General features: G+C 49.6%; 1 protein-coding gene across 1 annotated transcript; it reads right to left on the bottom strand.

Moving 5' to 3' along the window:
* Positions 1–430: 430 nt before the first annotated feature.
* LOC142432503 (uncharacterized) lies at positions 431–23,992 on the bottom strand. Its single transcript, XM_075537766.1, has 3 exons — positions 23,762–23,992; positions 16,309–16,435; positions 431–13,681 (listed from the first exon to the last, which is right to left on the bottom strand). The coding sequence occupies exons 1-3, from the start codon at positions 23,792–23,794 to the stop codon at positions 12,174–12,176; spliced, it is 1,668 nt and encodes a 555-aa protein (XP_075393881.1). The 5' UTR covers positions 23,795–23,992; the 3' UTR covers positions 431–12,173.
* Positions 23,993–24,347: the final 355 nt, after the last annotated feature.

The following is a 24,347-nucleotide window of genomic DNA, read 5'->3' as shown; positions in this document are numbered from 1 at the left end:
ACATCCACTGATTTGGCTTTCCTCTTGCAGTCAGCATCAACAATTGTGTCTGTTTTGTGAGATGGAGGACTTTGGATTGGTGTTGGACATATGGGTTCATGTTGGACTTGTGGGCTTGGGCAGCACTGGGTTGGGATGTTTTCTTGATGCGCACTTAACCTTTATATAAAACTCTCTCTTATACATGAGTTTCTGTGGATTTGTTTCTCTAAAGAACCCAGACTAACACAAAGAAAAACCCTAAAGAAAATATATCTGCAATATATCTTCAAGTGAGTAGAGTCCTTTGGGAGACTGATGAAGAAAAGAAACGGGTCTTGCTATAATCAGAGTATTGCTCAGAAAGCTACATGATTGTTTATTCATTACACACAAATTACCTAAACATTGTATTCGGGGAGAGAGAAAAAAGACTCCAGATTCAAATAGGTTCTACGAGTAACCCTTTTATTAAACCTTAAACAAGACAAAAGACAAAACAAAGACAATCATCCCAGATGAGGGAACCCATCAACATGTACACAGTACGGGGGCAGGTGATGCCTGCTGGATCACAGCCTTGTTTCTATTATATACACCGGAGAACAAAGGAGGTGGCCCTAAGATCGTGAATGGTGGCAGGTGGGAAAGGACCATGATTGGGATAGGTACAGAACTGCCGCTGTAAAAGAGGGCCATTGGGGTGGCTCGGGAGTTCTGCTTACTGGCTACGGGGTGATGCGGGAATGACTCAAGGTCATGCAACCCTGCGTCATAGCCACCAGGACCCAACCTGTGACTTAAATTAGATAGCATGCATCTGGTGGGTAAATTTCAGGACATCATTAAGGGCGTGCCCAGTGATTTAGTTCTTTGCGCATGAGCAAGCCGAGCTAAGTTCCCTAGTTCTTTGTGTTAGCAGAAGGGGAAAGGCCCCTCCACGGCCATGCTCTCTATCATCAACCACTGCTTCCTGGGACACGCGGCCCTCCCCAATGCTTGCCCAGGCTTTAAGCTCGGCCACTGCTGGTTTAATTGCCAGCACGGGGGAAGTAACAGGAAGACTCAAATAGCATTTGAGTTCATGTCAAGCTTCAAAAGGAAGCTAGGGCATCCACTGTAGACTACAGCCTTCCACAAACTAAGCGTTTTCAGAATCTAAGCTCTAATGCAATATATTCGACTACAAAATTATTTAGACAAGATAGGTATGAGTTTTATATTTACAGATAGTAAGCAATATTCCTTCAGGACTTGATTTCAAAATTTGGGTGACTATGACTCAAATTATCTCATGAAAAGCTCTTGGTCATTATGATTGAGGTAAATATTCGTATAACGAAATGCCATTTCAATAAGCTTCACGTGGACATTTCAGTAACATCATGCCCATCATGTTCACCATCACCCTTCTTCATTCCCGGATGTTTCCACCTCCTGAATAGAAGCTCAGTGTCCCCTCCCCACCCCCGCCCCCGCCCCCCTGAGAATTGGCTTTATCCCCTCCCCTTACTCCAGCCTGCCCTAATAAACTTTGGTTTCTAGACATTTGCCTATTCATTTAAGCAGGATCATAAGTGTCCTTGTGTGACCGACCTATTTCACACAGCATCATTTGTTCACGGTTCATCATGTCTGTAATGTGTGTCGGGCTTCATTTCTCTATCACTGAGGAAGACGCCATTGTCTGGAGAGACCACACTTCCTTTGCTTATTCATCTGTTAATGGACATGTAGGCGGTTCACACTTACAACTTTTAACAAGTGTGGAGCAAGCGCTCACACCCAAACATTAGACCACACAACTGTCACAATTACAATTCAATGGCATCGATTACATTTTTTCATGTTGTGACACCATGATCACTATCGTTTCCCCCAAATGCCACCACCATTAGCATAAACTCAATGCCTTCTGAACAAAAACTCCCCCTCACCCCCTCCCACCCACCTCTAGTAACCATTAAGAATCTTTGGTTTCTATATATTTGCTTAGTTCACATAAGTAAGGTCATATAGTAGTTGTCCTTTTTTGTGACTAGTTTTTCTCAGTGTGTATTCTGGGTTCCTCTATGTTGTGCCAAAGCATCGGGACTGCTGTTCTCTTTATGGCTGCGTAATATTCCACTGTGCGTATCCACTGCCTTCTGTTTATTCGCTCATCTGTCGACGGGCCTCTCAGTTGTTGCCACCTTCTGTCTATTGTGGAAAGTGCTTCAATGAACACTCGTGTACACACACAACTCTGACCTTTCCTGTAATCCCCAACGCTTGCCAGACACCCGCCCCCAATGGCCCGTGTCACCTCATACTCTATTTCCAAACACAGTGAACTTCCTTCAGCCCTTTCAAGTCCATGTTTGTCTTCCCAATGCAAGGTGTTCCCGAGTCATTTTCTTCTCGCTTGAAACACTCCTCACTTGATAAGTAGTTTGGTGTCACCTCAATGTTTACATCAATTGAGTAGAGGTTGGGTCTGAACCCGTCCAACTCCAGAGGAGATCATTAGAATCAAGACAGCACAAATCAGATCCCTATGGGCTGAGAGCAGACAAGCCTCCTCCGTTCTTCAACCTTGTGATCAAGGCTGACACCAGCCATCCACCTAATGGCGCTGTCTGCTTGTCTGTTGGGTTTGCTAATTCATCACAATGGCCACGCAGAACTCACTGTACTTACAGTCAAGCGGTCTAGTAAGGAACAGGGTACAAGTCAGCATCAGGATGGGAAGCTGGAAGGCTTCGCCCTAGAGCGCACACGTCTCCCCGGGTCTGTAAGCAAGCAGGCCTGTCTTTCCGCCATGCAAGTCCCCTCTCAGTCCCCTGTAGACAGGGCTCCTCTTGGGCCCCTTAGGGCAGGCTTCCCTGCCACCAGCTTTCCCACTGCAAAATAACCCAGCGCGTCGCCAGTGTGAGAGTTTTGTTCAATTGTCTTTGCTGCATTCCCAGCAGCGGGTTTTGGCCATCATCAGCAATGGAGCCACGGGGCCGCGTCCTGGCCTGTCACGGTTCTCAGCATCAGAACCCTTGCCTGTGTTCGCCTCTCTCGGAGGAGGCTCCAGGCGTCCTCTCTGCTTCTTTCTTCTAGCCTCTCTGGCCTTCTCTGCTGCTTTCTTCCACTCTGTCTGCAAACCTCCGCGGAGCGGGGTGCATAAAAAACGCAAACTCCTAGACCGTTAAAGGCCTGAAGCCCCTTCCACACGGGTCCATCAACTGGCAAATCCCAGGCCGCAGTCACTGCAGCCACGCAAGGAGGTTATTCTGACGTCATTTGCATATGCATCCCAGCAGTCCCAGGAAGGTACATAAATGTGGCCCATGCCAGGGCAGGCTGCAGCCTAGGACAAGACAAAAAAATATCCAAAATCCTCTGGACTAGAACAAGGGCAACCGGGGGCAGGGGGCTACCTCTCAAGTGATTTTTCCAAAGAACCAAGGTATAAAGGAGCTCGAGAGAGGTCTGAAAAGTGAAACTCATCTCACCACAACGGGGCAAGTTTCTAGTCCGAACTCCCAAACACGGAAGCGTCTCAAGATCACAATATCACTGTTGTCTGATGCTCTCTAACGAGTAACAATACACAACTTAAGAACGTTGTCTTGGACGTGTTATTTACACCATGTTCGATTTTTGGCAAACCCGTGCCCAGTATGAAATCAGGCTTGTTTGTTGTTGTTTTTTTCCTGTGATAACAACCTGAATCCCAAAGCCCTGGCAGATGGTGCGTCATAAATTACAAACTGCTTCTGGTTGTTGCCAACTGAGGCAGCGCCCCCTCCCGGTAACCTTGGGCAGGACAGAGTGAAAACGTGCCAAGCCTGTGCTACCTCCATGATGGTCGGCGGGTTCAGCCCACTGCGACAGCTACGGTGTGAATTCGTCTCACTAAAGGTCTCCCTCATTTCCTCCGGCCTGCTCGCTTACCAAACATAGCTTGCTGTTAGGTGCCATCGAGTTCATCCTGATTCACAGTGAGCCTACGGGGCAGAGTCGAGGACCAAATCAACATCGAGATTTAAACAGGAACCCACGATCATTCTTTCCTAGGTACCTGCTTCCACAGGAAACGCTTATTCGTAAAAGTTTTAACCTCTCCCCTCCTCCCACCCAGGGGGCAGGGACTAGAACTCATCTGTATTGGAAAATCAGCTGTATTGAAGATGCAGGCACTATTCGTTGATGACTATTTCGAGAATATTGTTATGCCTGGTACATTTGATATGTGCATCATTTACTGAAGGACGAAGAAACTCAAAATCTGTCATTTCTTCATTACTGTGTTTTACTTTTATATACACATACACTGGAGTAGGAGGTCAGGAAAATTAGTGAGACACGCAACAGGATGAATGGACACAGTGGCTGCAGCAACTGTGATCAAACACACCCACCGTCATAGGATGCTACAAGACCAGGTGAGCCATTGCTCACGATGAGTTCCAACTGGACTGCATCTCAGACCAAACCAAACTCCTTGCCATCGAGTTGATTCTAACTCAAAGGACAGGGTGGAGCTGCCCCTGTGCATTTCAGAGACTATGAATCTTTATGGGGATAGAAAGCCTTGCTTTTCCCTGGAGGAATGGATAACCATGACTCTGCCAGGGATGGATGGATGGATGGATGGATGGATGGATGGATGGATAGATAGATAGATAGATAGATAGATAGATAGATAGATAGATAGATAGATAGATAGATAGATGCTAGATAGATGGAGAGATAGATGATAGATAGATAGATAGATAGATAGATAGATAGATAGATAGATAGATAGATAGATAGACAGACTAGAGACTGGCCGCCAGGGGGCATGCTTAGAACAGGGAAATATCTTCCCTCCTCTTTTACAAAAGGAGGCAAAAACTTGTACAAAGCAGAGTTTCCTGCAGAAGTATGCACAATCACTGCACAGCAGGGCTGGCTCCGTTTACTGTCTAGACTTAATTAATGGAGACTGCATTACTAACGTTTTGGGCCTTGCTCTCTGCAGCTGTTCCATTATGAATGGCACAAAACAGTGAGGAAATGCAGTGTGCCATATTCACATATAAGCTAGGGTAGAGGGCCCGCAAAAAGTTCAGGGGCAAACAGAAGGAAAAGGTCATGGAATTTTCCATGAACCTTTTGAAGCCTCCTTGTATTAACAATGATCTTATATCACTCAAGAACAAGAAAACATTTTAGAACCGTTGATGGTAACATATATTCAAGTGTGCTTACTACAACTGAATGATGGATTATTATAAGATGTGGAAGAATCCTCCCCCCCCCAATAAAATGATTAACAGAAGAAAATCGATTGTGGGGGTGAAATAATTGAACTAAAGATACTCCAACATGTCTTTGATATAGATTTTTGTTAGTAAAAGGGGAAAGTGGGCAACATCTACAAAACGAACGATGCAAAATACACAAAGAAATGTATCACCAAAAAAAGAAATGCATCACCAGAGACAATCGCAGGAAAGGAGCCCACGAAAGTGAAGCCCAGGATCATAAAGCCTCAGAGCTACCAGGCCCCTGACTCAGGGTAACTTGGCATGCCATGGGAGGGGATTGTTGGGAACACTGGGTTTTCATGACCTGAATTTCAGGTGTAGATCATCAGGCCCTGTCCGGCAACCTAGGACTAAGCAAGCATCTGTTGACCGGAATTTGAGGATGCTACCACTGAGCCAACCCGGTCCCCACCTAGATATGAAACCAATTAAGATGAAGAAGATGGGTCACACCAAGTCTCTGCAAGACCATGCGAAGACTGTGGTGAAACAGGCAGTCTCATCGTAGGAGGGCAAAAAAGTACAACCATTTCAGAAAGCAAACAGGGTCGCCTCTAATAAGTTAAACTTGCTCCTGCTCTGAGGTGTTGAGAAATAGGACATATGTCCACACATTGAGGTTGAATTGTGGCACAACCCCACATGTGGATATTTTTGAAGTCTGAACCCCTGGCCTAGCTGTGGGTGGGGGGGTTCAAACTGATAACCTTGTGGTTAGCCCAATGTGTAACCACTACGCCACCAGGGCTCCAGCCCCTCCTTGAGAGAAGAGTGGGCTTCCTACTCCCATGAAGAATTACAGCCTGGGGACCCTCCAGGGGCAGTTTTCCTCTGTCCTGTGGGTTACTAAGGGTCAGCATCGACTCCATAGCAGGGAAACTCCTAGCATTGACCAATGTGCCTTTACTTGAGAATGGACTTCACAGATGTAATCAAGTTGAGGTTTTACTGGATTAGGGGGGCTATTAATATGATTTCGGGTGTGTTTATAAGAAGGAAACTTGAAGAGACAGAAGATGCCCGTGGGAAGGTAAGGTAGAAATTGGAGCGGTGCAACTGCAAGCCAAAGTCTGCAAAGGTATTAGAGGGTAGCCAGTAAGCACAAGATGCTACAAAAAGGCAAGTGATTCTTCCTTAAAGCCCAGGGAGGGCGCAGGGCTCTGCCAACATCTTACTTTGTGTCTTCTAACATCCCACAAAGGAGCAGTAGCTGGTTGAGCACCCAGCTGCTAGCAGAAAGGCCCATGGTTGAAACCCTCTCTCTGCTCGGAGGCAGAGAGACCTGGCGATCTGCTCCTGGACGGTCACAGCCTAGGGAACTTGGTGCCACAGTACTACTCCGTCCTGCAGGGTTCTTAGCCGTGGGAATCGCTCCATAGCACAGCAGAGCAACAGCCTGCAAAGCTGGGAGAATTCCTTTCTGTTCAAACACCCCATTTCCGCTACACAGTCACAGAGGTCCCAAGATAGGAATATGCGTATCACCGCAATTAAGAAATGCACACCGAGGCTCAAGCCAGATTTGTTTGCGGCAATCATGCACGTGAAACACAAATGTCTATTAATTAAAAGCAAATGAACAAACAGCGTCTCCACCACTCATCTGTCATTTTTTCTCCTTACTGTGGTGTGCCACCTGTATTTCAAACACCAGCAGGATCACCCACGATGGTCGGGTACCAGCTGATCTTCCAGACTAAGAAGGAGATGGCAATCTACTTCTGAAAGCCTAAGCACTAACAGAGGAACACTGTCTGGCACAGTGCAAGAGGAGCCCCTCGGGTTGGAAAGCACACAAAATACTACTGGGGAAGAGCTGACACCTCAAAGTAGAGTTGAACTTAATGACACGGATGGAGTACAACTTTCAGGACCTTCATTTGCTGGTGTGACATGACTCAAAATAGATAATAAATACCAAGATTGCACCATAAACCAATTCAGGAAATCAGAACTCATTCAAAATTAAGTGGACTATGGCCCTAAGCCACCCTTCAGAACTGCACTGAGCTCATTCCTGTGTTAGACTAGTCAATCCCTTAAGATCCACTGAGCAGCATTGCCCCAAGCACAAAGGATGGAATAGGAGGAGAGGGAACGGTAGACACTGGGATGGAATAGGGTAAGTAAGGGCTCATTGTGAGACTGAAATGAATGAGGTGAAACATAATGCGTAAAAATTGTTGAATGTAAAGCAGGTAGTTTGTAAACCTTCACCTAAGTCACAATATAGTTGATTTTAAAAAGGAAATAGAACTCAGAAAGATGTATCCCCTACACGTCAGGGAGCCGATCTAGCCTTGTCATCAGTCACGCTGATCAAATGGTCTACTTTGCCAGGAACGACAGACTGTAGAAAGATGGCATCACATTGTCAAAGTAACATTTCAAGATCCACCTGAAGTCCAACGCTGTTAATAATAGGATAATATTCAAACACTCACATGGAAGATCCGTGAATATGGCTTTTGTTCAAATTTACATACCACTAATGCCAAAGATGAAAAGTAGAATTTTATCAAATTCTGCAGCTTGAAATGGATGGAATAAGAAGTAAAAATGCACAGCTATCTCTGGTGGCTAAAAGTTGGAAACAAAGAAGGATCAGTAGTTGGGGTTAGAAACTACTCTGGAGATGGATAAAATTGTGTAAAGCTGACAACTTAATCATTGCAAAAATAGCAACAAAATGGCGACCATATACTTGGACTTGACTGGTTATAATACACGGAAATCAAATCAAATCAAATCTACTGCATCCATAGAAAGAGATGATGGAAAAGTTCAATATCATTCATCAAAACAAAGTTGGGACCATCTGCCAAACAGACCATCAGTGCTCAAATGCAAGTTCACGAAGCTGAGGAAAGTGAAAGCAAGTCGGTGTGAGCCAGAGCACGTCAGCATATCCCACCTAACCTGAAAGACTCTCTCTGGTACGGCTCTGACAGGCGGAACACCAACGACCAAAGACTAGGGGAGTTGTGAGATCACATCAAAGGCATCATACTTGAAAAAGACATGTCATGAAAAGACAGGAAGGCAAGAAAGAGCAAAACGGATATCAGAAGAGATTTTAAGTCTTGCTCTTGAATGTAGTGTAGTTAAAGCAAACAGAAGAAACAATGGTGTAAACCACCTGACTAGGTTGTTGACAAAAGGGTGAATCAAGAGGACAAAGGGAAGTATAGCGAACTGTGCAAAGACATGAAGGTAGAAAAAAACCAGAAGGGAAGAAAACACTTGTCCATGCTCAAGCTGAAAGAACTCAAGAAAAAGTTCAAGCTTTCGGCTGTAATACTGAAGGATTCGGGGGGGTGCGGGGGGAGAATATTGAAGCAGATAATGGGATGCAGTGTCACTGTACCCAAAAGAACTGGTCCATGCTCCCCCGTTTCAAGGACGCGCGGTGTGCAAAGAAGATGGGTAATGAAAGAAAGCATCACCGTGAGATAGATCTTGGCTGAAAACGATACTGGAAGGATGTTTACTTGTGGTTTATGGACGAAGGCGTTTTCCTGGGTGGAACATAGCAAACTGTGGATAACACTGTGCAGAATGGCATCCGGAGCACTTAATTGTGCTTTTGTCCAGCCCGTACATAGAGCAAGAGGCAGTCATTTGAACCGTGCAATGGGAGGCTGTGTTGTTTAAAATCAGGAAAGGTGTGTGGCTGGGGTTGTATCCGTCCCCATACTTATTCAATCTGTGAGCTGAACAAGTAAACTGGGAAGCCGAACTGTCTTAAGAAGAACCCAGCGTCAGGATTAGAGAAGACTCATTAACCACCTGCGAGGCGCAGATGCCACAGCCTCGCCGGCTGAAATAAAGGACTTGGAAGAGCTTACTGACGGAGCTCCAAAACCACAGACCTCGGTGCGAAGTACATCTCACTATGAAGAAAGACAAAATCCCACAACTGGGTCAACACGCAAATCCCGATGCACAGCGAAAAGAGGGAGCTTGTCAAGGATCTCCTGTTACTTGGATTCACCAGCAATCCGCACGGAAGCAGCCGTGAAGAAATTCCACAATGCACCGCATCGGGCAAATCTCCTGCAAAAAGCCTCTTAAAGGTACTAGACGCCAAAGTTGTCCTCGTGAGAACTGAGGTTCATGTGACCCAACTCGCGGCATTTGGAATCACCTCAGACGCGTGTGAAGGCTGCATCGTAAACAAGGAAGAATGAAGACTCCATCGATGTTTCCATGAGCATGTCAGCAACGAAAGCTGAGTGGATCGGGGCCGGCCACAAGAAGGAACACAGTCTGTACCACGCGCCTTCTGGAAGTCCGGCCAGAACGTTCCCAAGGAGCAGGGCCGGTGAGATTCCCTCTCAGACCCTTTGGGCACATTTCCCGATGAACCAGTCCTTGGAGAAGGACACCATGCTTGGTGGAGGGTCCAAAAAAACCAGGATGGGTGACACACTGGGACCAAGGGAGGACTGACAGGTAGCACGGACTGCGAGGGTGCAGAACCAGGCAGTGCTTGGCTCTGAGGGACACCGGGTCACTATGAGTCCGAATTGACTCTGGCACAAACAACAACTTATCCATCTACAATAGTACTCAGGAACAAACATAAACCGTCCGCAGAAGCATCCGCCATGAATGTCAACATTATTAGGTAGAGCGAAGACAGGCGGGAGAAGAGCAAAGACTTAGTGATTGCACTCACACACATTAGCTGCACACCAATTCACTGCAACTGAAGCGACACCAGGTTCACCTCGATGAAGGGCCAAGGGGGCCAGGTAGAGGTTTTCAAATTGTCAAAGATAAAATGTGGGCATGGCATGTATTTTCATGACCATGCTTGCCTGGTTTTGTAGGTGTGTGTTTCTGTAAATATGTATAGCCCACTGTGTGACGTTATACCGTCGTGAAGCCTAAAAAAAACAAGCTGTAAAGCAACTGCTTGGTTCACCCACACTTCTCAGAAAGCTTGCAGGTTTGGCAACCGCACGTTGGCTCATGCCAAAAAGGGATCCGTGTCTCGGTGACAAGAAATAATGGGTGCGTCCTGAACACCGTTACCAGGTGAGACAAAGGGCACAGAACCACGTCTCCGACTGCCAAACGTGACTTCTCTCCGTCCGCGTTGTCCTGTCTGCACAGCGACACACTTGACGCCAACAACCCAGGAGAGCACAGGAATCCAGGACACCTTGAAGTGACTTGCTGTGCCAGCGGTCACCACCACGGGACCCATTTAGATCTGGAGGTCCTGAGAGCTGTCTCTGGGGCCGTGCTCAGCCCGTCACTGGAACACTGAGGGAATGCACATTCAGAAGGATGTCATCTGGAGTTTGTGGCACTCTCCGCCACTCCCGAGTCACCACACCCCGACTCTCTGTACCAGCCGTGGCTCCCAACTGGCTGCAATCGCCTTCCAATCAGAAAGATCACCCCATCCCCCCCCCCAAAATTCTGGACTTCAGGGAACAAGGCTCTGGTTTGTGGAACCTGGAGGACTGTTTTCCTTCAACAAGGAGGGCGGCTGTCCCCTGAGGATAAGGGAATAAATGTATGCTGTTCCCAACAGCACTGGAGTGATCACAACTCTCCTACCCTCAGGGTGACCTCTAGTGGACCAATCTCTCTCTCTCTCTCTCTCTCTCTCTCTCTCTCTCTCTCTCTCTCTCTCTCTCTCTCTCACACACACACACACACACACACACGCATGCACAGACAGTCACGTCACAAATTAGGGGCCCAAATCCCCTCAATTGTTTTCCAGACGCTCTTGGCCAACCACGTACATCCTCAGGCACAGCTGTAGCGAGAGCTGTCCTGCTATCATGCCGTCAGACCTCCTCGGCACGGCCCCTAGAAGCTGCCCATCCATCACAGATGTCAGAGCCAAATTCCGCTTCGAGTGACTGTCCGCAGAACACGGAAGCCCCAGAGCTGCTCCCGTCATCACCACGTCGATGAGTTGGCTACAATCCAGGTGCCCCGTGCCCAGCCCAGCGGAAGGACTCATTGGCCAGCCATGTGTCATCCACGTGATCCTTCACACATCGGACCATTATGATCCATAAGGTTTCCAATGGCTGGTTTCCCGATGCCGGTGATGAGGCCTTGCTTCCGACTCTTCAGTCGGGAAGCTTGGATGCCACCTGTCCAGCATCCTAGCAACACATAAGCCACCACAGTGCATGCTGACAGGCAGGTGGCTGTGTACGCAGAACATGAGCCAGGAACAAGCTTGGATCTCCCGCCCGGGAAGGAAGCAAGAATTGTACCACTGAATCATCAGTGCCTCATGCGCCAAGGTTAATGATGGATTGAACAACATAGGTTTTGGCTATTGCACAAACCAGAGAAGTTTGAGGCAGGCAGTTACTACCTGGTGAGTTACGAGCTAAAAAAAAAAAAAAATCATGAGTGTCAAAATAAGGCCAACGATGTCTTGACTTTCTATGCCAGCTGCTAGTAGAACCGAATCTGGATTCTCTTGGCCAAAATGTGTCCAGTCTGTGTTGTACAGAACAGGCCAACGAACAGAAGAAAGCGCCCTAAGGGTTTAAACTATTCATGACTTAATCCAGGGCATTAGAGAGCCCACAGCCATCTGCCGTGACTGAGAGGCCTGGGGTGACTGATTAACATGGTGGGAACCTGCCAGCTGGGAGAGCGGGCTCTGCCACAGGAACGGGCGGGCGGGACTGGATTCCGGGAGAGCTCCTGGAAGCGAACCACCTGCAATGCAGCTTACAAACCCTTGACATTGGTCTGAGACTCGGGCTCTGCCTCCAGGTCTCTCCAGGGCCATTCTGCTGTTAGCACAGAGAGTGAGCAAGGCCTTCCCCGCTTGCGGGCTTTCTTGCGTGGCATGGCGTTCAACCTTGAGCTAAAAGCTTTTGTGTGTGCCATGCTCAGGAGGCCACTCTGTCTGTGAACACATCAGTATTGGATGAGGCTGGAACTTTGGCTGAAGGATTTCCCATATTCGCCACACTCGTATGTGCTTGCTCCTCCCGCGAACTCTCTGGTGTCGACCGAGAGTGGATTTTTGGCTGAAGAATTCCCCACCGTCCCTGCACTTGTGAGGCCTTTCCCCAGGGCATATGCTCCAGAATTAAATGAGGGGGAAGCCAAAGGACTGGTCACCACATTCACTCTTGTGTGGCTCCTGTGCATTCTCTCGTGTTGTGCGAGGATGGTGATGTGGCTAAAGGATTTCCCACACTGGCCACAGATGTACAGGCTTACTCCAGCGTGGCTCCGCCAGTGCTTATTCAGACCGGAGTTGTGGCTAAAGCACTTCCCACACTCCCCACACTCATACGGCCTTTCTCCGGTGTGAACCGTCTGATGCTGCCGGAGAGCGGAACTCTGCCTGAAGCACTTTCCACACTTGCTGCACGCATAGGGCTTTTCCCCCGTGTGGACTCGCCTGTGTTGGATGAGGCCGGAACTTTGGCTGAAGGGCTTGCCACACTCGTCGCACACGTACGGTTTCACGCCGATGTGACTCCGCTGGTGCTGGATGAGCCCCGATCGCTGGCGGAAGGATTTCTCACACTCGTTGCACTTGTAAGGCCGGTCGCCGGTGTGCGACCTCCGGTGCTGACTGAGCGTGGAGCTTCGGCTGAAGAATTTGCCACACTCGCTGCACTCGTAAGGCCTCTCTCCGGTGTGCACTCTGCGGTGTTGAATGAGGGTGGAGTTTTCGCTAAAGGTTTTCCCGCATTCCAAGCACTCGTAGGGCTTGGCGCCCGTGTGCAGTCTCTGGTGCTGCACGAGGCTGCAGCTTCGCAGGAAGGCCTTGCCGCACTCACTGCACGCATACGTCTTCCCGCCCGTGTGAATTCTCTGGTGTCTACTGAGGGAGGAGTGGTGGGTGAAGGATTTCCCACATTCTCCACAGATGTAGGGCCTTTCTCCTGTGTGGATTTTCTGGTGTCTGCTCACAGAGGAGTGGTGGGTGAAGGTTTTCCCACATTCACCGCACATGTAGATCCTTTTCTTATTGTGCATTTGCTGCTGCTGCTGCTGCTGCTGCTGAGCCCGTCTGCAATGGTAGCTGGGGGCTTTCCTGCATGGACTCTCCTCACAGAGCCCCTCTCCGGCACAGACACTCTGGTGGTGAGCAAGGGAGTGGCCCTGGCTCGAAGCTTTCCCAGGCTCACCACTCTTGTAATGACTCTTCCTGCCGAAAAAGGGCGCCCCGTGCACAGTGTGACTGCCTGCCTTCTCACTGTGTGCAGCGGGCCGGTGCTGGAGAAAGACCGATGGGACTGGGTAGGCCTTTCCCATCTCAGACACAATGTCTTTAAAAACCGGGGCACACATATCCCAGGGGCGAGTCTTCTGAGAGGACAGACCTGTCTGTGGAGTCCTGGCCCGTGACACTCCCATAGAGACACGCTGCCCGGAAGCTGTCTCCTCCTCCACTTCATTCCAGTGGCCTGAAAGCAGAGAAAGGCTGGTAAATATACGTTGACCTTGGTGGGCAGGGAGAGCCCCCCATTAAGAATGTGTGTCAGCCACGTTGAGGAATGGGCCCATGGCATTGGTCTGAGCACGAGCAGCCAGAGGCACATTCAGGGAGCAGCTCCTTGCAGTTCTAGGAGTCTAACTATGACGAAACAGGGAAGGCCTCATGGGATAAAGGGCAGAATAAAGCAGTGCGGTCCAGGAAGCGACAAGGGTCTCTATCTCCCTCCTGTACCATCAGCCTCAAGAGAAGGTCTTGGCTGCCAGTGCCGCGGGAGGGCAATGTTGGAGGCTGGTTGTGTCCAGGCCCAGGGAAGTCCCGCTGGACTTGAGTAGCAACTGTTGGAGGCCATGGGCACCACTCAGGACACATGACATTTGCGCTGTTGTTGAAGAATACGGGATAGGGCGTGGCAAAGAGGCCGGAAGGACAGGGCAGCCAAAGGCTGGGTTTCTCGTTTGAAATGACAACACAGAAAGTGTGGAGTGTGGAGAAGAAAAGGTAGAAATGAGGTGTGGCCAGTGGCATTTACAGCAAAGCAGTGGGGAACACAGGACAGGAGTCTGTATGACTTGGGCACAGCTATGCAATTGGGTGGCCACAAGAAGAGGATTCCGTGGACTCTGTTCTCATGACCTGTCATTCCGTGATGCTCACCTTCCCTACATAATCGCTGAGGACAAATGGGGCAATAAGCAAATGTGGTGAAGAAAGCTGATGATGCCCGGCTCTTGCAAAATCTAGCATCTGGGGTCTTAAAGGCTTGAAGTTAAACAAGTGGCTATCTAGCAGGGAAGCAACAAGGCCTACATGGAAGAAGCACACCAGCCCAAAACAAACAATCATATCGATGCAAACGAGGGGACTCAGAGTGGAGACCCAAAGCTCATCTGTAGACAATTGCACATTCCCTCACAGAAGGGTCACAAGGAAAGGACGGATGAGCCAGGGTGCAGTATGGCACCGATGGAACCCACAACATTCCTCTAGTTCTTCAATGCTTCCTCCCCCCAACTATCATAACCCCAGATCTACCTTACAAATCTGCCTAGACCAGACCATGTACACTGGTACAGATAAAAGCTCTCAACACACAGAATCCAGGACCGATAAACCCCTTGGGACCAGTAATGGGAGTAGTGATGCCATGAGGGTACGGGGAAGGCGGAGGAGAAAGGGGTAACTAATCACAATGATGGACATTTAACCCCTCACCCAGAGGGACAAACAACAGAAACATGGGTGAAGGGAGACAGTGGCTGGTATAAGATATGAAAATAATAATAATTTATAATTTATCAGCAGTTTAAGAGGGTGGGGGTGAGGGAAGGAGGGGAAAAAAGAGGAGCTGATACCAAGGGCTCAAGTAAAAAGAAAATGTCTTGGAAATTATGATGGCAGCCTATGTACACATGTGCTTGATGCAACGGATGTACGGATTATTCTAAGAGCTGTAAAAGCCCCCAACAAAGAGACTCGGCGGGATCAGGCCTCCTTTGAGGCTAGCCTGACACGCATCTCAGGCTGGCAAATGAGAAGCTGCCTGCAAAACCCTTCCCACAACTACACCAGCCCTGCAGGAAACAAGCCCCAAGGGGAAGACAGTACAGTTGGGCAGTTGGCACTGGTCCAAAGCAGGTCAGCACACAATACACCACAATTGACCTTACAAAACAACACCATGAATGAGTTTCTTGCAAGAACAAGCGTAGAATTGATGAAACACACAACTTTCCTTCAGTTCTTTAATGCTTCCTCCCTCTGCCCCACTATCATGACCCCAGTTCTACCTTACCAGAGCATGTACACTGGTACAGATAAGAGATTGAAACACGGAGGATCCAGGACAGACAATCCCATCAGGACCAATAATGACAGTAGCGATACCAGTAGGGCAGGGGGAAGGTGGGAGGAGAAAGGAGGAACCAATCACAATGATTGATGCATAACACCCTCCCAGGGGGGTGGACAACAGAAAAGTGGGTGAAGGGAGACAGCGGTCGGTGTAAGACACGAAAAAAATAATAATTTATAAATGATCCAGGGCTCATGAGGGAGTGTAGGGGAGGGGAGAAATGAGCTGATACCAAGGGCTCAAGAAGAAAGAAAATGTTCTGAAAATGATGATGGCAACATATGTACAAATGTGCTTGACACAATGGATGGATGTATGGATTGTAATAAGAGCTGTAAAATACCCCAATAAAAAATACTAAAGAAAAAGGGAAAAAGGAACAAGCGTGGAACCCCATCCGTACTGCGCATAACGGTGCATGTAATTCCTGGTATAGGCAGGCACGAGGAACACCAGCCAGGGGAAGGGGCAGAACCTGGGACACAGAGGTGGTGTGGATGTGGACACGTCACCCAGCAAAGAGAAGTCAAGCAGGGTGGGAGCCATTGGGACGACTAGAAAATATCACCTCTTGGACTCTTCCCTGCACACTCTTGGGCAAGCAGTGCCCCCAGCTCAACACTGGCACCGAATGCACACAGGCCAGGCCAGTCTAACTCTAGAAGGACAGACAGAGCTGTCCCTGGAGACAAGACAGGAAGCAGAGACCAGTTCAGGACACTGGAATGGACAGAGTGCCTTACCCAGCGAGGCGATGATGGCGAAGTTCTCCAGCATCACATCGCTGTACAGCATCTTCTGAGCCTCGTCGAGGAGCCCCCACTCCTCCTGGGAGAAGTAAATGGCCACATCCTCAAAGGTCACACCGCCCTGTTGTAATGGGGACAACAGATTATTCCATAATTAGCTTCTCTCCTAGGACCCCAAGCCCCAGACCATCCCCTAGTCACCTTCCTCCCCAGTTCTCACTCCCCTGGGGGCAGTGACTCCCACTCTCCCTCATGGTCCCATCTGTTGCTGTGTCAGCTTACAGCACTAAGAGGCAGGTGGGCAGACAGATGAGATCTCAGCTGTGGGTTTGGCACTGGGAGGTGTTCCTCGTAAGGTCCCTGGGATCATGCCTTCTGGGCACAATCAAATAGAGGCTTAACCTTCACCCTTGGGTCCCCAATGCAAGGCCCAGGCCATCAGTTCACAGGCTACCCCACATGCACCCTACTCTTTGTTGCATACTTTTCCCCCTAACCCCTACCTCACAACGGAGGCACCTTCTGGGCTTCCCCACACGTCACTGCACATGACACCCAGCATCCAGATCTTCAATGACCTGTGAAGATGTCCCTTCCCAACTCCCACACCTGCCTTAACGCCAGCTGACTAGAACCGCCTGTGGTTCTAGAGCCACCATTTGTGACATCCTTGCTGGCTCTCACCACCCAAAGCCTTGCTCTTTCTACCCAAGCCACTTGGAAAGCCAGCTCCCACACACCTCTGCCCTCATCCTAGTTGACTTTTCCAGAGTCCGCATGTGTCTCTGAACCTATTTCTCAGCCCGACTCAAACCCTAAACTCAAGGGTCTCAGCAAAATTCTCAGGAGTTCACAGAGCATTTTGTTCCTACTGCAAACTCAGTCCTCTTGCTTCCACTCCCTCGGTTTCCACATGTGTCATGTGCCCATCATATCATTATGAATGAAGGGAGTGCGGAGTGGGGACCCAAAGCCCATCTGTAGGCAACTGGACACCCCCTTACAGAAGGGTCACGGAGAGGAGATGAGCCAGTCAGGGCGCAGTGTAGCAACAATGAAACATACAACGTTCCTATAGTTCCTTAATGCTTCCTTATCACCCCCTACCCCCCACTATCATTCTCCCTTACAAGTCTGCCTAGACCAGAGGATGCACACTGGAAACACAGGGAATCCAGGACGGATGATCCTTTCAGGACCAATGGTGAGAGTGGCGATACCAGGAGGGTGGAGGGAGGGTGCGGTGGAAAAGGGGATCTGATTACAGGGATCTACATATAATCTCCTCCCTGGGGGACAGACAACAGAAAAGTGGGTAAAGGGAGACATTGGAAAGTTTAAGATATGACAAAATAATTTATAAATTATCAAGGGTTCATGGTGGGGCGGGAGCGAGGAGGGAGGGCTCAAGCAGAAAGCAATTGTTTTGAGAATGATGATGGCAACAAATGTACAAATGTGCTTGACACAATGGATTGTAATAAGAGTTGTACGAGCCCCCAATACATTTTTTTAAAAAAAGAAGTCTTGCCCACGGTCTTAGTTAATGCCGCTGGAACAGAAATGTCACAAGCGGGTGGCTTTCATGAACAGAAATATATTTTTCACAGTTCAAGATGCTCTGATTTAGAGCAACAAGCAGCTCGAGAGGAAGCTTTTGCTCTGTCAACTCTGAGGAAACCCTGATGTTCCTTGTTTCTTGCCTATCTCCGTGTGGTAACTTTAGTTAAAAAAAAAATCCAGGTGGGAACAAAGGAAGTACTGCTCTAGAATCGTAGAAACACAGAGACATACCGCAATGTGAGGCTGCTGCTGGTCATCATGTCCCCACATAGGTCGACATTTCTCTCGCCCTTCCCTCAACCAGTCTGTGTTCCCTACTTGGCACCAAGCCAAAAGGACGGTCTGGCACCATCGAGGCCCACAGGCCGTGCTCCTTTCACAGTCTTTGCGTCTGGGGGGCTTGAAGGAGCCAGACCAGGGTTCTACGGTGATAGGGGAAGGTCCCCCAAGGAAATTCTTGTAGAACTGCCTTCAGAGAACGAGCAGGTGCACTATCAGGATGGGAGGCTCCTTCACAAAATTTCCCTGGCCTTTTTCTCACCAAGGCAGCTTTCCATTTTCTTTTCTTTCTTTTTTTTAATTTAAATCATTTTATTGGGGCTCATACAACTCTTATCACGATCCATACATACATCAATTGTGTAAAGCATACTTGTACATTTGTTGCCCTCATCATTCTCAAAATTCGCCTTCCACTTGGGTTCCCGGAATCGGCTCCTCATTTTCCTTTTTTCCCTCCCCCTCCCTCCCCACTATCCCCTCCCTCATGAGCCCTTAATAATTTATGAATTATTATTTTATCTTATCTTACACTGCCCGGCATCTCCCTTCACCCACTTTCCTGTTGCCCATCCCCCAGAGAAGAGGTTATATGTAGATCCCCAAGATTGGTTTCCCCGTTCTACACCCCATATCGCCACTCTCATCCTTGGTCCTGAAGGGTTCATCTGTCCTAGATTCCCTGTGTTTCCAGATCCCCACTGTGCCGCTGTGCATCCTCTGGTCTAACCAGGTCTTCAAGGTAGAATTGGGATCATTATAGTTGGGGGGAAAGTTTTCCATTTTCTGAATACTTCTTCCCAGTGATGCCCTGTGGACATCCAGTGCTCCTGGGGAAGATCTACACAGACTGCTGCTGTGAGTGCTGTCCAGGCAGTTCCAACTCAGAGCGACCCATTGCCCAACACAACGCCATGCTGTGGTCCTGCACCAGCCTCCCAATTGCTCTTATGTTTGAGCCAACTGTTGCAGCCACTGGGACAATCCACCTCTTGAGGAACCTTCTCTTTTGTGTGTGTTTTTAACTGAACCTCTACTTTACCAAGCATGATGCCCTTCTCCAGAGACTGGTCCATCCTGAAATTTCCCAAATACTTGAGACAAAGTCTCAAGCCACCCTCGCTTCTACCACAAGGACGCTTTTGGAATCCCAGACACACGGTGGTCATGACTTTCTGAGCCGACCCCTCTGCGTTGTTTCACAGCCCAGCAAATTCCCTTGGCAGTCACGGCCTTCAAAGACACGTGAATAATCCTACGACGGAACTCGTCGGCAGCCACCCACTGATCACAAGCCTAAACACACGTTGTTTGTAACAAGCGTGTGCAGGTGTGAACTGGAATGCGAGCAGCAACATGCACGGTTCCCCCTCAGAGCCTGCCCCAATTGTCCTAGTCCATTTCTGTCGGGGCTGCTAATAGTCACTATGCGTCGGAATCAACTTGATGGCAGTGCGTTTTGTTTTTGTGCTGTTTTTTTTGGGGGGGGCGGTTAGCTTGTTCTTCTAATCTATAGCAAGTTTTATTTTTGTTTTTGTTGGAGGGGTTAGCTTGCTCTTTATATCCATAGTGAGTTTGGGTTTTGGTTTTGTTTGGGGGTTTAGCTTGCCCTTTATATTCATAGGGATTAGATTTGGGACCTACCCTACACTGGAAGGAAAGAAGGAAAGAAGGAAGGAAGGAAGGAAGGAAGGAAGGAAGGAAGGAAGGAAGGAAGGAAGGAAGGAAGAGGGAAAAACAAACTCACATCCTCTCTGTGAGTCAATGCTGATTAGGGAACCCTATAGGGCAGGGTAGAACTGCCCCTGTGAGTTTCCAAGACTGTAACTTTTTACAGGAGTAGAAAGCACTGTCTGTTTGTTTTTTCTGGCTTCGAACTGCTGACCTTGCAGCTAGCAGTCCAAGTAGTAATGACTATGCCACCAGGGCTCCTCCTTACACTCCTCGGGTCTCATTCATCCAACAACAAGCCTATTTCCAAGTGGGATTACACCCATTGGTAAGGGAATCAAGGCTCAAACACACACTTTGAGTGGGATAATTCAATCCATCAGCCACCTGCCAGAGCACCTTCTCTCCACAGTCCTCCCATAGGCCCTTCTCAACTGCATCTCTGTTTGTGATGCACACTAACTCTACCCAGAGCCCTAGCCAAAAACCTAGTCCTGGGTTCCCCCTACACACACACACACACACACACACACACACACACACACACACACATCTTTGCCTTTTCATCTTGCTAGCAGCATGCCACCATGGCCAGAATTCCCATTTCCTAAAAGTGACCTCCAGGTCCATCCTGTGCCCACCTGCCCACCCCCCATCTTCCGGAGCTGTCCCATCCCAAACTCCTCCCTCGAGTCCCCCACCTGTGTGTCCAGTTGTGCACTGGATGCTTCCACACGTTCGCCCTCGTTACTCCTTGACACGGTCCAAACAAAGTTCCTGAGATCTCCGATCAAAACCGCTCCTACCACCGACTCCCATTCCAAGTCAACCGCCCTGCAAATCCTTCCACCCACCCAAACTACAGCCATGGGGATATTTTGACTGCTATTTTTGTCTCTGTGACATTCAAAATATGAAAATCCAGGCCGACAGATGTAAAAGACAGACTGAAGTTTTCATCAACCAAATGAAGAGATAGGCTAAAGAGAGGGAGAAAGTTTTAGAAACCATCGCGGAGAGAACAGTGTCCTCTCATCTATCGCGGAGAGAAGAGCAGGAACCTATCATCTACCTATCCACCCTTCTACAGTGTACCAACAAAAGTACACACAAACCGATTTTAAAACTGTGCAGAGACAGGCTACCATTGTTGACAGTAAGTAGTAGTGCCCCAGGTCACCTTTCCAGCTAAGTCACAGGTGGGCTCACACAACAAAGCATATCACAATGAGAACAGTGATGTTTTAAAAACAACAGTAGGGAACCAATTTCAAGGATCTACATGTGCCCTCCTCCCTGGGGGACGGACAACAGAAAAGGGGGTGAAGGGAGACATTGAACAGGGCAAGATATGATGAAATAATAATTTATAAATTATCAAGGGCTCATGAGGGAGGAGGGATCGGGGAGGGAAGGGAAAAATGAGGACCTGATGCCAGGGGCTTACGTGGAGAGCAAATGTTTTGAGAATGATGAGGGCAATGAATGTACAGATGTGCTTCACACACTGATGTTTGCATGGATTGTGATAAGAGTTGTATGCGCCCCTAATAAAACAATTTAAAAATAGTAACTTGGGACCAAATGGCTGCTCATTCCTTTTTTGAAAAGAGGACACCTGTAACAGGACGAGGGCGCACTGTAACGGAGATGAGACGTCGAGAATGAAAGCATGGAGAATGCCCACGCACTGTGAGAAAGTCTCGGTGTCACCGAGCACTCTGTGAGACAATCGTTGGCTGGCAACCTAAACTGCGGTGTAAACCTTCACCGAAAGCTCACTAGAAGTTTTCTTTTTTAAACTGGAAAAAAAAAATCCTTAAGTGACATTTCTTCAAAGAGGTGTTCAAAGGGATACACAGAAGATGCCAGGCTCACTAGCCAGAAATAAGAGTGCCATAAATCAAAACCACAGTGAGAAAAATCTGCTCACTCTCATCAGAATGACAATCGTAAAGCAGTGAAAGGCAGCCCAACAGGTGTTGGCCAGGTTGTGGATTAGTGGGAGCCTCAGCTGTTGGTGGTGGGAATGGAAACCGGGGCCCACACGCCTGCAAACAGTCGGGGGGTACCCCCCAAAGTGAAGCATACAATGACCATACGGCCCGGCAATCCAAAGCCTAGGAATAGTCCCAGGTGAAAGGAAAGAATTGAAATAGAAACCTGGACAATATTCACTGCAGCCCTTTTCACAAAGAGACGAAAGGCGGATGCAGCTGAACTGTCCGGCTACAAATGACAGGGTACACAGTGCGGTGGAATACTGCCCAGCCATAAATAGAAGTGAAGTCCTGATGCCTGTCAGACACGAATGAATGTGGAAACTGTCATGCGGAGAGAAATAAGCCAGTCACAAAAGGGCAGTGTGTGATTGGACATATGAACCACACCAAACTCCCTGCCATCGAGTCAATGAGGACTCATTCACGACCCTGTGAGCAGAGTAGAGCTGCCTATGTGGGTCTCCAAAGACGAACTCTTGAGGGGAGCACCAAGCACCATCTTCCTCCCGAGGAGTGGCTGGTGGTTTCAAACTGCTGACCTTGCAGTTGCTTCATGCATATGTATGTATTATATTAACTATACATATAGTTAATGTATATATTATATCATACATAATGTATCAAAGGTTACTAATGGTTGCCAGGCTGGGAAGGACAGGAAAAGGGGGAAACCTAGATTAGAGGCGGTGAGTGTATGTTCCTAGTGGGATGAGGTGGACAGGGGAGAGCGCATAAGTTCAAGAACATAGAAACTGAGCAAGTCCGTGCTTTGTTACCTACAATTTCAGCACAATAAAAAAGAGAGAGATCTAGAATCCCAGGGTTCGGACCATCCAGCCACCATCATCAACACACCTGCTCCTCCTAAGCCCCATCACACCCACTGCCCTGTCTCCATGCTGGAGAAACTTGGAGCCTAATGAGACCTGAATCAGACTACCTCTCATTGGCTCCAGTCTCCCACTGCTCCCATCGCCTCCGGAAATGATGCCCAACTCCTTAGGAAAGCATGCCAGCCTGACTCCTGGGCCCCGCTCTCTGTACCGATGAAAAGGGAAACAGCTATGATAGGCCCAGCTCAGCCTGGCATCCATGTGTATGTTCAGGCGTCTATGCCTGGGACAACATCAAGGACCTCGTTCCACTAATGAAAACAACGGGAACCACGCCAGGGAGTCCTTCACCAGCACTTCATAAATGTGGGGGTGTGCTCAGGGTCCCTAGGTTGAAACGCTAGCGGGGTGGCAGGTGCACAGTTCCAGGGCACAAAATCCCAGAGACTAATATGGCGGGGGGGGGGGGGGGGGGTCCAGAATCCATGAGGCCGTGGGACCCCCTCCACTCACATGTGCAGGCTTCGGCGGCATGTCTGCAGCGGGGAAGCGGTGGGAGGAGGGAGCTACCGTAGGCAGGTGACCCTGGGTTCAATCCTTCTTGTAGGCGGGAGATCTCTAGATCTCTGCCTTCTCTCTGGTCCTCAGGGCAGCGCGGACCAAGCTGTGTGACCTTGTGGGACTCAACTTCCCTGCACCTCACCGTCAGGAACCCCCTTCCAGTGTGTTCTGCGGATCATCCGGGTGGGGTGTGTGTGTGTGTGTGTGTGTGTGTGTGTGTGTGTGTGTGTGTGTGTGTGTGCTTTGAACCACTGCCCTGTAGCCCCCAACCCCCCTCCCCAAGTCCCCCCAGCACAGCACAGCCGACAGTGCAGACACGTTCCCTAACCCTCTGCAGACACGCCTCGGTGGTTCAGGGGCACCTGCAGCCTTGACCCTGATGTTCCCGCGGCCGGGGTCCCTCCCCCACCCCTCATCACCCCAGTTCTCAGGAAATGGGGTCCCCGCCAGGAGCGCGCCCTACTGCGGAGCCGCGGCCCGGGCGGGCGGAGGACGAGATGCGAGGCTGGACAGGAGGCCTGCAGGACGCCCACTCACCCGAGCTCGGTGCGAGAGCGCGGCGGCCGCCATGGGGCTTCTGCGCGCAGCAGGGCCGGGCGCGGCGGGCGCTGGCCTGGGACCCCGACGCGGCGCTCCCCACTCGGTCTCGCCTCGGGGTGGGTCACCCTGGAAGGCGCCGCCGCCTTGGCTCGGACCCGCCTTTGTGAGATCAGGACAACGCGTCCTTTCCAGGCTCCGGGTTACGTCACCATGGTACCCACCCAGCAGGCTCGGGAGCGGCCACAAAGAAAGGGGACGCTGAAGTCCCGCCCCCCGCCCCCGCGATCGCAGGCCCAGGAGCGCCCTTTGCTGGGCTCCCATTGGCGGAGGCCGCTGCCAGCCATGCCCCAGACGTCTGGGTAATGCAGTTCCTGCACCGCCCCGGGCGCACGAGCAGGGCGGACACCCCCGCCCCCGCACCCCTGCTCCGGACGCCGCGCAACAAAGGCCCAGGGGCTCCGCGCAGGGCCCGGGAGAACTGTGCCGCTGGCGGGTCAGCGCAGCGCACGGCCTTGGCCCCTTCGGAGCCGCCCGGGCCGATCGCGGGTGTTTAGAGCCGTGGTTTGGGATCCCTGGAGCTCGC

The sequence above is a fragment of the Tenrec ecaudatus genome, chromosome 18 (genome assembly GCF_050624435.1).
Source record: "Tenrec ecaudatus isolate mTenEca1 chromosome 18, mTenEca1.hap1, whole genome shotgun sequence".
Taxonomy (NCBI): Eukaryota; Metazoa; Chordata; class Mammalia; order Afrosoricida; family Tenrecidae; genus Tenrec; species Tenrec ecaudatus.
This window is presented reverse-complemented; position numbering and strand designations above follow the sequence as displayed.